A 16,237-nucleotide genomic window follows, 5' to 3' on the forward strand; every position below is an offset into this window, starting at 1 on the left:
TCCACGTGGAGCTGCTGCCGGCGGCATAACAAGGCAGGTATCAGCTCCTGATGGTGGTGGCCAGGACAGGTGGGAAAAAATAGCGTATTCTGCCAGCAAGCCTCTCAGCATCCCAGCTCTCCTCCTTCGGCATGCACCTGACTTCTCCACACCCTGCCAGAGCAGGGAGGTGGCACTGCTGGCAGCTGTGGAGGTAGCCTAGAGATGGTCCAGGTGGTCCAGGGCCAGGTCAGTGCAGGCAGCAGGGGCCTGCCCGCAGCACATCCCCCCCGGCTGCACGCTGTGAGACTGAAAGGTTGCACAAGGATAATTTCAACCTCTGTGGACAAGGTCACCAGGGCTGAAAGGGCTATGTTTTTTAAAAAATGTGTCAAGATTGATGAATCCTCTGCCAAACAGTTTGATGGAGCCTCTGTAAGCAGGAGATCAGTGGCCAGTTGTGCTGCAACCAACACTCTTTTCTCATTTAAATGATACTCACCCGCAGACGTGTGTGCATGGAGAGGAAGACAGACAATTCATACCCAGAGCACTTAGAGGCAGCGAATAATTTGGTCATCGCTGGAGTGCAGCATGTCTGACTAGCATCTGTGGTAACTGGAAATTTACCCATCCAATTTTCTCCTCTACCCCAGCCACAAAGGGAGATCACTCCAATTATTTTTCAGACAGAATTAAGGCTGATGTTTACCATTATCTCCCTGGTAACCCTCTTCTCATGCCTACATTATGCAACATAATTGCAAGGCCGCCTCAGCTCACTGGGGCTATTATTAAAAGAACTCTGCTTCTTTTTCCCAAGGTCAAGGTTAGTAATTAGGTGGCTGGTATGCCTGCAACAGAGCCTTGTTATGGAGAGAAAAAGAAACAACTTAAAGGATGCATCAGACGTTCCCAAGTGAGGGATGTCTGCTGAGTGTTGGAAGATCTTCAGAAGATGGCCCAGTGAAGTAGGGTGAGTTCGTGAATATAAAGTGTTCCAGCACACTGGTCCATGCGTAAAGCTTGGCCAGGCTCACAGTATCAAGCATGCAAGACGAATTTCTATACGGAACATGAAAAAGTGCATGATGAGATGTGAAGCTGATATCCAGCTTCTGAAATGAGATGAACCTCTATGGTGCAATTTTTATCTGAGCTGGTGTAACGAGAATGAATTGAGCAGTTTTCTTCTGGACTTTTTTTCTTTTCTTTCCAAAGGTCCATGGTACTTGCACACAAAGTGTAAGAACGTGATGCAGTTCCTGGGCCATGTATTTTGGGGCTAGCCATGTGCTACACGTGTTCATGGCTGAGCAATGCAGCAGTAGGACTCACCATCAACGAGACATCCAGAAATGCCAGACAAACACAGCAACTTGCCTGGCTGAAGTTCTGAGACTGGAAAAGGACACATCCAGGAAAAAAAAAGAGGTGAAAGCTGTGAACCCGGAACAGCGGAAGCCAGGCATCCCCCTGCTCCTGAGCTACTCTGTTCCCATGTTACAGACAGAGAAGCTGAGGCACAACGTCTGTACTCCATGGCAGAGCAGGCAGCAAGATTCATTTCTCATCTCTGCTGCCTGCTGCCCAGAAGACCATACTGCCTCCTTGGTGACACCAGGATGGCCATGTGAACTAGGGGACGGCAGGCTTGCTCATTAGAACTACCTGCTATAGCATTTAGTTTGGGAAGATTGTTCTGTCACACCTTGAAGCCCCAGAAATGACAGAATGCAGAAATAACAGCGTTACGTAGGGGAACAGCAAGACTGGTGTATTCCTGCACTGATGTGAGACTTCCTGGTGTATTGCCAGCTGATGCCGTGTTACTGCATCTACCTGGTGACACTCGGATAATAGGAATTAATGCGTCAGCTAGACCAGTGGTAATCTTGGAAAGCTACCTTTTGTTTGGGAAACAGCTTGGAAAGCTGCAAAATACAAAACTGTGTAACTTACAAGTCTGTATGTGTCTCTGTGTGTTTACAACTACATGCATGCATACACAAATATATAATTATATACACATTGCACATATACATATACAAATATATATAAAGATGCATAAACATATAAATATGTATATACATATATGTGCATATATATATATATGTAAACAGGGGAGCCTGAGCTCCAGTTTCTGGTTGGTCTGTGACTCCCTCTGAAATTTTCTCTGAGGGTGTTTCTTTGCCAGTCACCAGTTATTTTCTGAAGGAAAAGTATTTGTGGGTCAGACTCAAAGCCCGTGCAGGTTAATATGTGTCTTTTCTCTGACACAGATGGGCTTTGGATGAGATGTTTAATACTGAAATAAAAGCTATCCGTAATGCCCTACTGGGATGACTCACATGCATAAGCACAGGGGAGAGTACTTAACCACAGAAAAGACTGAAAAGGTGCAAATTACTTGAAAGAACTGTACTGTAGAGCAGTAGCCTTATGGAAAAAAAAAATAAAAATGACACGGTAATTGGATCTGGCTGGTGTGCCAGGCAGCAAGGGCTTGATGGGAGCAAGAGAAATCAATAAAAGAAGAGCAAGGAAATGGGGAGGGGGAACCTTTCACATTTCAGCAGTGAAACATTCCTTCATCTGACTGCCTCTAAGTTACCTTTCATCACCTGTGGTGTGACCCGCAGTCAAAGATTTCTCTCAGCTATAAACACAGGTTGTTTTTTTCATCTTTGTTGCTTGTAGAAGAAAATAAGGCACAGCAAAACAAAAACTTATTATGGCTCAAACTTCTTTACGCACTAGACTTCTTATCTGGGAAGTCTGGACCCCACAATCCTAGGGAAAACCTCACCCTCAGTGTGGTTTTTATTGTTCTGGTTTGTTTTCTTCCAGTTCAAAGGGAAGGTTAACCCCCGGAAAGAGAAGTGTGTCCTTAGCCAGGAGTCTTTAGATCCTCTGAATCACACTTTACCAAGAGCTTCCAAAGACTAACGTTTGTGACTGTGGTCATCACTCAAGGAGAACTTATCCCTGCTATCACCACTTCCATTCCCAAGAAAGTGAGAAAATACACTAGCTGGAAGACTGCTGTGCAGTCTTCGACATGGAAAACAAAAACCGACCAACCAACCAACCAAACAAACAAAAAACCTAGCATTTGTTGTGACATCATGTATAAGGGAAATTATTGTCTGAAAAAGAGAATCCTGGTCTGTGAAAAGGAAAAAAAAATCTTTGAATTATGTGATGTCTTTCATGCCTGTGATAGTACACAGTGGTGATGTTACACTATTTATATGGCACTGATTCTACAGTGATGTAGTCAAATGTTGTCAGCAGAAACTAATTTCTACTGAAGCATTTTATATTCTTCAGAGAGACCAGAAACAGACAAATGGAATTGCTCCCAAGCCTCCTACCTTGTTCTGCAGTGTCAAAGGCATGTCAAAAAAAAAAAAAAAAAAGCAACAACAATCTGGTTCTTTAGAGTGGAGTGTCACCCAAAGACCTGGCACGTCGAAGATTCAGTTCACCATGTGGTGGGAAGGAGGATTCTGTTATTTGGCAAATAGGTGACCCCTCAAATACAGCAGTGATTTTCCTAACACCATACAGTGTGGGTCAGTGGCAGATCGTATTCCAAATCCATATTCCTTTTCTCTGCTACCTTTCATATTAATCCTTCAACTTCAGCCATGGGCTTGACTTTCCCATCCCATAGAAACTGCTAGCAGAAAATCTAGGCCACAGTCACTGAGATCTAATTTTTGTATCCATGCAGAGACTTAAATTTTCATAAAGTACGTTTTAGGCAACCACTGTTACAGACTATTGAGGGCAGCAAAGTTAATCTCTCTATACACAGGCTTCTCTAAATGAAGGAGACCTGAAATTGTTCAATATTATCCATAAGCTCTAGGGGGAATAACGCTAGGATATACTGAAGAAATAAAAGTAGGAGCAACCTGAGACCGAGTGGTCCTGATGCTCTCCCAAATGAGCAGAGTTCCAAAATAAAGATGAAAATATTCAGTCCAAGAGGGGATGTTTCTTCAGAAACAGACACATTCAGCTATTTCTTTAGATGACATCACTCATAGAAACCATGCAGTTTTACATTAAATGTTCTTACAGAGAAATATAGAGAAAAGTCCAGCCAATTTATGCCAAGCACTGAATGTCAAACATGAATAATAACACTTGTTTTGATCTCAGCTGTGCTCCAAGAATTAGTCTATAGTAGCATCTATATGAATAAAAGTTAATTGAAACCAAGAGTCATCCCTCATGATCTTTAATCCATCAGTGAACACAAAAAGCTGCACTAAAAAAAAATAAAAATACACCACTGGAAAATACGGCCTCACAGAGAAAGGGACAATGGAAAGAAAAGCCTTCACTAAAAATAGTACTAGTCTTTTTGTCCCTGTGCAGGAAATGTAGGCACCACAAATTCTAGCACTGAATAACGCTTTGTCTTTGTGAACATTATTCAGCAGGAGGCAAAAGTAAATCAACAAGCAATTCTGCTGAGGGAAGTAAATATTTACAGATGGGAAAACTGAGGCACAGAGGTATTAAGGGACCTGCCAGAGATGGAAAAAAGAAGCCACTCTTCATGATTGGCCAGCTGTTCTGGTGGGACCCAGGGCTCCTCAGGTGGGCATACCAAGTTTCACTGTCCAGAGTGAGAATCTGTTATGTATAAACCCAATACAGGAAAATTGGATTGTCTCCCCAGAAAGCATACAGTTTTGATCCCCAAAGGCATTAGAAGACACGGCTCCTGCTTAGAAGGCCAAAGACCTTCTTGCTGGGCTTTTACTGTGAATCCAGTGGGAACTTTCAGTAAAGACCAACCCAGAAAGCTGAAGAAAAAATGCTTACAGAAATTACTTCTGGGCAAAAGCCAACAGCAGTTTGGTACTCACCCATAGGGCAGGACACTGCCCCTGGCAGCTTCTGTTTATCTTTTGCCACACTGGTGCTTGCAAAACAACGCTTTGGCTTTTACCCCTCCTGATGTATGGAGCCAAGTGATGCCTGGTGTCTTTGCTGTGCAGTTTGTTCAAGACACCACGACAACTTTAATCCTCACGCAGCATTTCCTGATTGCTCTTTTTTTTTAAAGCAGATTGACCTCGAGCACTGTCCCACTAAACATGGTGGAGCAACCCATTTGTTTTGCTATGAACCAGCAGATTGACTGCTTTTATTCAATTTTCTTAAATCTACCCACACTACTTTGCCTAGCATCTCTCTTTCGTAGAGAAAACAAGAAATAACCTGGCAGTGATTATTACAATTCTTTTTACACTAGGAGGCAGGTGGTGTCTGGAGGAACATGCAGTGGTACCAGCACCATCACAAGTACTACGCTTAAACAATTGGCTTTTCTAGGAAGTTTGTTCTGGATCTGAAATGTGCCAATGTCTATGTTTCTGTCCCTCACCAAAGCAGTTGAACTAGCCTAACTCTTTTAAATATATAGTAGGACAGGTGTCATAAGTTGTTAATTTTGTGTAAATTTTGGAAAAGTGAATAGGAGAGAGGTGGCATGCCAATATGACTGTAAAGTATGCACAACTGCATCATCAGAAACCAGAAAATTTACCTGGCATTATAGAATTGTTCACATTATTCCATCAGGAGCTATTCAGAGTATGAATACCCCAATCATCAGGGAATTTTTGACTCAGATTTATACTTTATTAAACCTTAAAAATGGAGCCAGGAGAAATCAAGCTGATAGAAATTACTTTTTTTCTTTTTCTTTCTTCAAACATGTTTGAAGTTCTTATGCCTGGTTTTGATCCACCTTTAAGTCCAATTTCTGATTTTTTTAAACCAACCTAATAATTTTCCTATCAGTTAATTTTTTTTGTGTGTGTGTGTGCCTTGCAATAGTTTAATTCTTCTGTCTTCCTGAAAGGTTTATATCTGACTTTTCTGATGGCAGTGTAAATATGTAAGAAATGAAATATTCATCATCCTGTCTGGAACCTAACAAAGGAGGCTGTTCCTTTAACAGAAATGTTCGGTTATGAGAGTGGCTGTCATCCTGTAATAACTTGAAATACGTTAGAGATAATTTTTTTTTAGAATAAGAAAGATGTGTTCTAATGACCAGTGATGGCTCTAAAGTGTTGCGAGAGCTTGGTTCAAAGCCCCTTGAAATGAATAACAGTCCTTCTGCTGACATTACTAATCTTCGAATCGGGCTCATTAATGTATTTCAGATATTATAACCCTAGCTGCCAAAAAGCCGGAAAAAAAAAAAAAATAGAAAGCAGTCATAAAAATAGACATCAAACATATTTCTGCTCTGGGAATTAATACAGAAGCTAAGTAAGTATTTCTGTCGGAGCGTTATTGCAGATCTTTTCTGACTGTTTTTAAAGGAGTTAGCAGGGCAAGTAGCTCGTCTCAGCCAGGCTTCTGCCCCCCAGCAGTCGCCAGTATCTAATGCCACAGAGGCTGGAAAATGCTCCAGTTGCGGTAACAGTTCTCACCCGGTCCTTTCCGGGATGTGCTGCGCTGATGGAGAGGAGGGGGAGGAAGGATGGGAGGGGAAATAGAGACACCGAGGCGAGAGTTTCCCATCTTTAGCTCCTCTGTGACTCCCTACAGATCAATACCTGGTACTCTGGAGCTTTTTTAGCTCACTGACATCAGGCGGCGTCGAGACCTAAAGGCGTTATATCGCTGCCCGAGAACTCGGGGACGCCTAGGAGCGGGCAGCCGCGGGTGCTCGCTATGGGATAGCAGCGAGACCCAATTTAGTTGGCCGGTTTGCATCCAAGGTAGAAGAAGGACGGCACCTAGGTTCTCCCCTAGCGTTTTCCCCTGCAGATCTCACAGCCCCGTGCGTGCGGCATGTGCGTGTGCAAGGGATGGACAGGCTGAGGGGGGGCAGCAGCCGAAAACGTGAAGCGGGGGCTGCTTCTTCGCAGCCCTTCGGGTGAGCCGCGGCTGGCAGCCGGCGGAGCGTTGCGAAATCATGTCGCGATAGGGAACCGCAGCGCCCCGGGTGTCCCTTTAAGCAGCCGAGCGAGCGGCGCTGCTGCTGCTCGCCTTGCCAAACCCCCGGGAGTCCAGTTAAGAAACGGGCAGCTGTCTCTTTAAGTGTGATTTCCTTCTATTGTATTTGAATCGTGATCAGGAAAAAGGAAATGAAACCGGAGCCCCGGGGCCGAGCCAGAGGAGCCGTAATAATGATGCCGAGCCGCACCTCGGCGGCACACGCGCCTCTGCCGGGGGCGTGCTGAGAGCTGCCGGGGGCTGCGCGGTGCGGGGCGGTGCGGAGCGGTGCGGAGCGGAGCGGAGCGGTGCGGGGCAGGCAGCGGTGGCCGCGGCCGCAGCCCCCCCCCGGCCCCGCCGCCCGGCGCGCAGGAGGAGCGCGGCGAGGATGGGAGGTGAGAGCCTGCGGGCCGGCCTGCGGACACCCGGCCCCGGGCGGCGGCCCCAGCCCCCGTTCCTCCTCTCTCTCTCTCTCTCTCTCTCTCTTTGGTGTTGCAGGAGGAAATCCTGTGAATGTCATTGGGGGGCGGAGGGGGAACTCGGCTGGCGAGAAGGCGTCGAGAGCAGACAGCCTCTGCGGGGGCAGAGCCCACCACCGGCACACTACAAAGGAGCAATCCCTGCCAATGTCATCGGCCATCGAGAGGAAGAGCCTCGATCCTTCCGAGTAAGTGGCCTCCTCCCTCCCGCACCTCCCCTCGCCGTGCCGCCGGGATGCCGCGGGGACCCCCCCCCTCCGGGGACCCCCTCCGCGGGCGCCCCTCGGCCGGTCCCCGCCGGGCTCGGATGCGCGCAGCGGGCGGCGGAGCCCGGGGAAGCCGCGGCGGGGGAGCGGGCGGCCGTGAGGGGCATCCGCGGGTGCGGAGGAGCCCGGAGCCGCTCCGAGAGGCGGCGGGAGCGGTGCCCGCCCGGGCTGGAGCCGGCGGCCCCTCGGAGGGGGCTCTCCGCCGCCGATCAGAGCGAAAGGTCAGGGCTGTGCTGTGCGGGTGCCCCACTTCCACATTTTCAGCATGCGAGGCACTTTGCAACTTTCAAGGGCTCGGAGAAACCGCTGGGGGTGGCTGTGCTGCGAAGGGCATGCGGAGAGATGTGATGGACGGGGTGCGGGGGACGAGAATTGCCCTCCACGTTTTCCACCCAGGGCCGGACCCTGGCGCTGTGCAGGGTCCCCAGGCGGTGCTGTGCAGGCAGGTGCCAGGAAGATGCCAGGATGGGTGCCAGGATGGGTGCCAGGATGGGTGCCAGCCCCTCCGCACCTGCAGCCCCCAGCCCCGGGCTCGGCACCGCGCCTCCCCATAGCCGCAGCTAAGCTCGTCGGCAATCACGATAAGAGAGAGAGAGAAAAATAAAATCTCCGTTTTCAGATAACGCTTAAAACATTGCTCTTAGGAAAGTTTAGCCATTCGTGGTTTGTTTCCTGTGAGATATTAAAAATGCCATCTCTCGAAGCCTCAAGTGAACACATGGGAACTGTTTGGTGTATTAAATCAATTCATGCCATGTTGCTTTTCACTTTTTATATGCTACGTTTTTTCCTATTTTATGCAATCTTTTCAGAATGATAATCTAAGCTCCTAGGTATAAGATGCCTGGGTTTGAACTGTACCGTTTTAGTAGCATTTATTTATTTACGTACTGTGTGTTCTAGTGAATTAGGCGCTGGCTTAGAAGTCTATGGACATCAAACAGCTAATGCAGAAAACAGAAATTCTGCTCTGCGTAAACATCCGCCAGGCTGTTCCGGAGTTTAGGGCTTTCAGAGAACTGGCTCATGATTCCCAAGCACCCATAAGACAAAATATTTGGGGGCCAATGTCCGAAGTTTCAAATAATGGACAATAAAGGGTAATAGCGTGCATTTCCTTATACTTGCACGCTCTGCTGAGAGGCTCACAGAACTTGTCGGAGAGGAGCCCATGCCTTAAGAAAGGAAGGATGGGGCTCAAAAGAAAAAAACTTGGAAAAAGTGGGGCCTGATTTTAATGGAATTTGCAGAGCGAAGAGCTGGAAGGAGTGGGGTGTCACGGCAGCACTTTCAGGGCACTGCAGCTTAAACACAGAGGAGCGAAAAGCAGACTAGTGTATAATCAGATCATATCTGAGGGCTCAGCTTGTCTAAATAAGAGCTGCAGGATCAGTTTCACTGCACAGAAGTTCTTGGCCACCCATCATTTCTCCACACTGAAGAAAGTAATTTTTTCCTAGAAAACTGCTGACCCAGGAAATATGCTTTACAGAAAGCTACCTGAGGCAGAAGCAACATAATTTTTCCTGTTGGAAACTCGGAGCAGCCTGGCTCTCCTCTCTCAGTGTGGTTCTCCTCTGCCCACGCCATCCTGACGGAGGACAGACCAGCGACGGAGGCAAAGCATTGGCGGACTCTATTAGGGCAGTGTGCTGAACGATTTGGGGCTCTGCTCTGACTCATGTTGAGCACCTTGGTCATGACCCAGCAAAGCAGAAAAGCATAAATGTGCAAACATATGACTTCCTTGCTGCCAGCCACAGGTTTAAAACTCAGCAAGTGCTTAAAGGTTTGATCCCCTAGTCTTTTGATTAACTTCCCTGGGTTCTGGATGAGGCCCTCAGTGGCAGTGCCAGGTCACTGCAAGACTTGCAGAAATGAGCTCATGCACCTTCCTTTTAATTTTTGCTGATCTTTTTTTTTTTTTTTTAGCAGATCTACACAAAAAGGCAAATAAGAGTATTCCTTAAGAAAGGAGTTTTGAAGAACATTACTGCTTTATCCCCACGTGTTGCCAGAACCAACCCAGACTTCAGAGCATTTTAAAAATGAAAAAAAAATTATCTTGCATGGATAGTCAGTGCTAGTATCACACTAAAGATTTGTGCTTCTTTTCTATCAGGGATGTGTAAATCTGCAATAATTGTTTGACATCATTTGAGCTATGCTGTTGTAGACACATCTCAGGGGATTCATGTCCTTAGCTGAAGGAAAAAACAGCAGTAACATCAGCTAACATGCTGGCTTTATTAAAAACAGCAGCAAAACATAAACCAGCTGGGCAATGGCCACATCTGTTGTATTTATTTAATGCTGTTCAGTGAAATATCATCCCTTAGTCCTCAAATTTGCAATTCCCAAAGGAAAATTGACTGCATGTAAAATCCCCCAGGTATCTTTTCTAGTCCTGTAGCCCTTGCTGAGGCAGAATTCCCTTGCTTCCAGCAGCACTACTGTCAAAGCTTGAAGGATCAGGTCTACAAGATAGGCTCATGTATTCTGGGGTACATGCACAGGTGCTTTATGGTAATGCTAGGGTTCTTCCATAAGTTATAGGTAAATCCAGAGGTTATTTGTGTTAATTAGGTTACTTACAAATGTTTACAAAAATCTTGTTGAAAACAGGCACATTTTTATGGCAAAGAAAGCCTTGCTATGTGTTGTGGGCAGAACAGAATTACTTGAAAATAGGAAGAAAATGGTAAGAACTTCTAGGACTTTGTGGTTGTTGGCATTTGTCAGTCTACACAGACATAACCAGTATTTCTATGAAGTAGTGAATCCAAGCATCTTTTTGAAAAGATCTTCAATCTTAAATCATGTGAAAATTACATTATTTGATTTTTTTGGTCCTCTAAACATAGTAGATATATTTACAGTAATGAACACACATGGGTGATAAAGAGACTTTTGTGTTTGTGCATTACCCTTTGAAGAAAAGTATAAAACTAGTTAGCAGATGTTTGGATACTCTTGCTAACTCCTTATATCTTAAGCTGTCCTTTTCTTTTTAAAGCAAAAGAGTGAAGTCCTTCTCCCTCTCATGCCAGAAGGTGATACATCCTTTACTCTGCTGGGAGAAAAAATGAGGATGTACTCTGTTCTAACTTAACCAATCTTTCATTTTGTTCAGTTTTGTTTTATCTCCTGCATCTTCTCATGTGGAGGGTTGCAGGGTACATTCTCCTTCTCCAACACTGCTTTCATTCACTCAGGGAGCCGGTGGATGAAGTGCTCCAGATCCCCCCCTCACTGCTGACATGTGGTGGCTGCCAGCAGAACATCGGGGACCGGTATTTCCTGAAGGCCATCGATCAGTACTGGCACGAAGACTGCCTCAGCTGCGACCTGTGCGGGTGCAGGCTCGGAGAAGTGGGGAGACGGTTGTATTACAAACTGGGCAGGAAGCTCTGCAGGAGGGACTATCTCAGGTATACAGTCTCCCCAGCCCACATCTTCTACCCTATCTCACCTTCTTACTACCATTTCAGCTTTGCTTATTAATTTAAGGTATAGCAGTGAACAAAGATCCATAATTAATTCATTTTGGTTCATCTTAACTGTAGAGTTTAACATGGTTTGCTAAGTGTGCTGTTCCCCCCAGTAGCTCAAGACTGACTGAGCTGTGTCAGCATGGGATGCTCTCAAGTAGAAACTGGGGATTGCTGATGAATTTCAGCAAGAAGGGCTTCCTGCACCTGAGTTGACCATGAGCCAGTTCCCTGGAATGGCTTTAAGTAGTTCTGCACTTCTCCAAGCATAGCCGTGGAGCTGGAAGTTATATAAAAACAGGTGCCAAGATCAGCTACTGATGAAAGATCATTTAGTTCCCTCATTTAAGAACACGGTATCCAAGGTAACTGAATTTAATTCATTTTCCTGATGCAGCAATATTGGCTGTGTAAGAGATGCTTGACTCCACCAACCAGCAGGGCCGCTGTACTCGTGTGGTTTCTGCAGCGACTGCCTTTTATACATGGATTGATTCATGTCTTTTTCTGCATCACTGGTGAACTTATCTGGAACACTTCAAGCAGAAAGAGACAATGTGTTGTATGCTTATTGCAAAGCTGCAGCCAGTACAGGAAAGTTTGATCCTGCTAATTTGTACCCAGTGGATTTTTTACTTTCTTAAGCCTGGTCCTGAGCAGACATGAACTTAAAACATTTGGCTGAATCAGATCCCACGAACACACTTGTTAAGGGTGTTTTTATTAATATCTCTCTGTCTATCTGATTTGCCATAATTTGTAAGTAGAAGGATTAAACTGAGATTAATATATTTCAAGAAAATTGATAATAAAAGATCTCTGTATTCTCAATTACAAGAAAAGTATTTTGATCTTTGCTGTGCTGGTTGTATAACATTTCTTCTAATGGATCCTTAATGTGCAGGAAGTCTGTGGAACAGAACTAAAGAAGTATCTGTATAAAGATACTTTATACTTTTTCAGTTACCTTACAAAAGTCTACAAAAAATAAAATAAAATCTCAGAGGAGCTCCTACTTATTGTATCCTGGAGGTTGCTGATGGGAATTTTGCTTAGCAGAAATTAAGAACCAAGTTATGCAAATGAGACCTCTTATAAACAACTTGGCATATGCCATATTCCAGCAATCTACCAGTGTTTGCTACACTTTCTAAATACTTTTCATCTTAAAATAGAAGCAATAGAAAATATGGCAATGCAATTAATCTGTTTTCTTGCAGTGAATTCAAATGTGTTTATTTATTTAATAATGTAACTTATAATATCTTCCATTACTATCAAGAAATTTTGCAACCTTTGTATAACCTTGTTATTACTTTTGTTGGGCAGAAGTAGACACTGACATCTCCTGGTAGATGAAAGAAATGATATCTTTTCCCTTTAAAGAGTTCTCTTTAGTGGGTATTCCATTTCCAGTTCAGGTTATATGAAGCACGCAAAGTATATGAAAGTGAAGTGTAGGGGGTGGGCAAAGTATTTCTGGAATTAGTATCAAAACGTAGAAGTCAAATTCAATAGTTGTAAACCTTAAACAAGTAATAGAAAGTCTTCTAAGAATTTATATATGTATAAATTCCCCTTCTAAGAATATGTATATATCTTCTATAGGTAATATATATATATATATCTTCCTGCTTATTTATTTATGATTTGACTTGCAAACTCTGTAACTAGCAGTCTGTGTGAAGTGCTCGCATTTGTTTTGTCATCACACATGGCTGAGTATGTTGCGCTGCTCCAGCAGAGAGTGGTGGTGCATGCTGTGATGGGGATACATATGTGGTGCATTCATTAGAGTCTTCTTTTTAATAAACAATACCATAATAATCTCAGCAGGGAGTCTAAATGTGGATAAAAGATCAGTCCAGATTGTAAAATTGTTTGGGCTAGCATAGTACCTGGAAGGTCTTACCATGTGTCCATCTGAAACCCAGCAGGAGTGATTTCATGGATACAGGTTTGAGATTGAGTTTGAAAGAACTGCAAATGTGGAGGCAACAAAAAGAGACAGTAGTATGCTAAATCATAGCTTGTGTCAAGCTTCCTTCCGATAAACTTCAATTGCAACAGCTGAAGATAGGCAAAATTTAGCAGCTGTAACTAATTTATATTGATCATATATGTGCAAGTATCTGCATCACACAACTTCATGCTATGATCCAGCAGTCCTTTACTCCCCCTGAAGCTGCTCAGCATTTCAGGATAATGTCACTGATCACAGAAATCAATTACATTGAAAATAGGTGAGGACCTTGGACTTTCTACTTCAATTTTTGGTATGGCAAAGTTTAGAGTTTTGTTCAGCAGCTTTCCACGTGACCTCTATGTATCTTTGACAATAGTATGACTAATGGGGCAAGGCACTGATGTTTTGGTGTGTTTCTGTTTTGATTTGTGTTCTTCCCTATCTCTCCAGCAATGTAACTCTGCTTGCTTCTCTGCTGTTGTTGTTTTAGGCTTTTTGGCCAAGATGGCCTCTGTGCCTCCTGTGACAAACGAATCCGGGCTTATGAGATGACCATGCGGGTGAAGGACAAAGTGTATCACCTGGAATGCTTCAAATGTGCTGCCTGCCAGAAACACTTCTGTGTTGGGGACAGATACCTCCTCATCAACTCGGACATAGTATGTGAACAGGACATCTACGAGTGGACTAAGTTAAATGGAATGATATAGCAAAGATATGGCTCATGGTCTATAAAAGACATCTCACGGGTGACACAGACGCATAGCTGCAGTGAGGAGATAACCACTTGAGCTATGTGCTTTGTCTAAAATGGGGGGAAAATACCACAGAGTAGGCCCTTTTCAGGCAGTGCTACGTAGAATCTAAACTACATATAAGTGAAGAAGGGAGACCGAAGCAATAGTAGATAGACTGACTTCTGTTAACAAAGGCGTATTGACAATAACTGACATCAGCCAGATAGGCAAGAGTTGGGGAACAACCATAATGTGGTAATGAATGCTCATAACTGGAAAAACAGTAGTGACTTATGTAAAGAGATGTTATGACTTTGTCACCTGCAGACTAGGATTGTGCAATTGATTTTTCTTTTCATCTTGTTTTAGTTACTCAGTTTAGACAACAGCTCCTAATGTAGACATGAAGAAGAATACTGGAAGAAAATGGCCAGTCACTTATGTGGTCATTCAATAAGGCCTTACATTTCGGGTAGGACAGAAAGTGGGAAGAGGGTGGGGGTTATTTTTGCATGGATTTTTTTTTTTTCCTGTGAGAATGAAGAGTGCATCCTCTAGTCCCAAACTGTTCTTCAAATAAATAAATAAATAAACAAAATCCTGCTGAATAGCTGTTTGGGGGCACTGCTGTTTCAAGATGAGATGTTCCACAGATCATTTCTATACAAATATAAATCTAAAGAGTTGTTCAACTATTTTAATAACTTAGATTATATCAATAAAATATTTGTTGTGTGTAGTAAGACTCTGCAGCTTTAATAAAAATAACAGAAGATTTGAGTGTTGCTATTTCTTTCTTGGGAACCAGACTGGATATTTTGTTTGCATTAAATATTTTATTTGTTTTTGGTGGAGGGGTTTGTACACTTGGTCTACAGCTGATTCCTGCTGTATCCACTTAAGGCTGTGTTTCAAAGCAGTAATATGAGAACACCAGCTTTGTAGAGTTCTTCACACTGAGGGGAAACCAGGTAGTGTTGTGTGACACTGAGGCTCTTTGGTGCTTCTGAGAAGGTTTTGAGGCTGGGTGCCCACAATGAAATACATTTGGGTGTTACTTTGCTTCAAAAACAGAGGCTATCTGATCTCAGAGGAGACCGTGGAGGATTAGGGTCTGCTGGAAAGGCAGCTGGTCCTGATTTTGCTCTGGGTTATTGAATCCAGTATAATATAACTTAGAGACAATCAATACTTGCTCGTGTTTAGAAAGAGTGAAGTTCAAAGCCTCTCCTTCGAAGACTGTTGCCACTTGCGTCTTAAGTAGAAGGAAGTTTCTTAGCATTGTAGTAATAAAGCACGAGACATATGCCTAGTCAGGCAAAAGTGGACATTAAGTATCTTACTCCAACACTGCCCAGTAGTAGGAGTTAGGGAAGCCTAGAGCAAAGCAAGCATGGACTGACCTCCTCATTAAGCCTTCCCAGCTTGCAGAAAGAGCCACAAAGACCTTTGATCTTCCCCTCAGTCCCCTCTGCTCAACACTCAGACCCATCCTCCATGAGTTTGCCCTGCCCCTTTTTCGACTTTTACACTTTCGGCCTCCATGAAGTCCAAAAGCAATGATTTTCACAGTTTGATTCTATGCTGTGTTTATTTCAAAACCTGTTCCCTGACCTCTTCATTGGGCATCCACTATATTGGGAGAGAGAACGAATGGTCATTTCCTGTCAGGGTTTTTGCACTATTCCTGACTTTAAAGGCCCATAACTTATCCCCTCCAACTTGTCGCTTTCTGAGATGAATAGTCCAAGCTCCTCCTTGCATGAAAGCTATTTCACACCTCTGGTCCTCTTCACATCTCTGTTCCTCATCTCTGTATATTTTCTGGTTCTACTCTGTTCTTCTGAGAGTGTTGAAAGAACTGGGTATTCTGCTCAAACGTTTTAAAAATAGAGCACAGTGGAACAAATCTGATAATCTGCTCAGAAGACAGTTACGTTCACTCGCCCCATCCATAGTAATGTACGAGTAATAGCACCTAAGCATATGGATATCTATTTGTCTGGTTCTTTCCAATAGAATTGTCACCTAAGGGATCTGTCATCCAACTGGTAGTACTAACTTCTGACAATATTTTGCATTTTACATTTTATTATGTATATTCTGAGAGCTCTTTTTTTCTTCTTGGTTTTGTTGTCACAGCCAGCACTGGGGACAAAAAGCTTTCAGTTTTATTACCACTGAAGTGGGAGACTATACAGGGGATGTAATGAGATCATGCTTGAAAAGAGAAAGCGCAGTTTGAATGCTCTGTGATTTAGCTCTTCTCAAGTGATATGCTGACCTCTGGAGGCCATAGGCAGCCGTTATAATTACAACTCAGCCTAAAATACATCCCTGT

The 16,237-nt window shown here is 43.9% G+C and overlaps 1 protein-coding gene across 1 annotated transcript; it reads left to right on the top strand.

Moving 5' to 3' along the window:
* The first annotated feature begins 6,729 nt into the window (after nucleotides 1-6,729).
* On the top strand, nucleotides 6,730-14,671 carry LMO2 (LIM domain only 2). The gene is made up of 4 exons (XM_084522172.1): nucleotides 6,730-7,352; nucleotides 7,456-7,624; nucleotides 10,918-11,133; nucleotides 13,650-14,671. Exons 1-4 carry the CDS (start codon nucleotides 7,346-7,348, stop codon nucleotides 13,867-13,869), a joined length of 612 nt encoding a protein of 203 aa, XP_084378298.1. The 5' UTR covers nucleotides 6,730-7,345; the 3' UTR covers nucleotides 13,870-14,671.
* Nucleotides 14,672-16,237: the final 1,566 nt, after the last annotated feature.

Source organism: Aythya ferina (genome assembly GCF_964211825.1).
Source record: "Aythya ferina genome assembly, chromosome: 5".
Lineage (NCBI taxonomy): Eukaryota > Metazoa > Chordata > Aves > Anseriformes > Anatidae > Aythya > Aythya ferina.

Coding starts and splice junctions, on each gene's coding strand:
- LMO2 (XM_084522172.1), top strand. Junction 7,625..10,917: donor AAGAGCCTCGATCCTTCCGA/GTAAGTGGCCTC, acceptor TCATTCACTCAG/GGAGCCGGTGGATGAAGTGC. Junction 11,134..13,649: donor TGCAGGAGGGACTATCTCAG/GTATACAGTCTC, acceptor TTGTTGTTTTAG/GCTTTTTGGCCAAGATGGCC.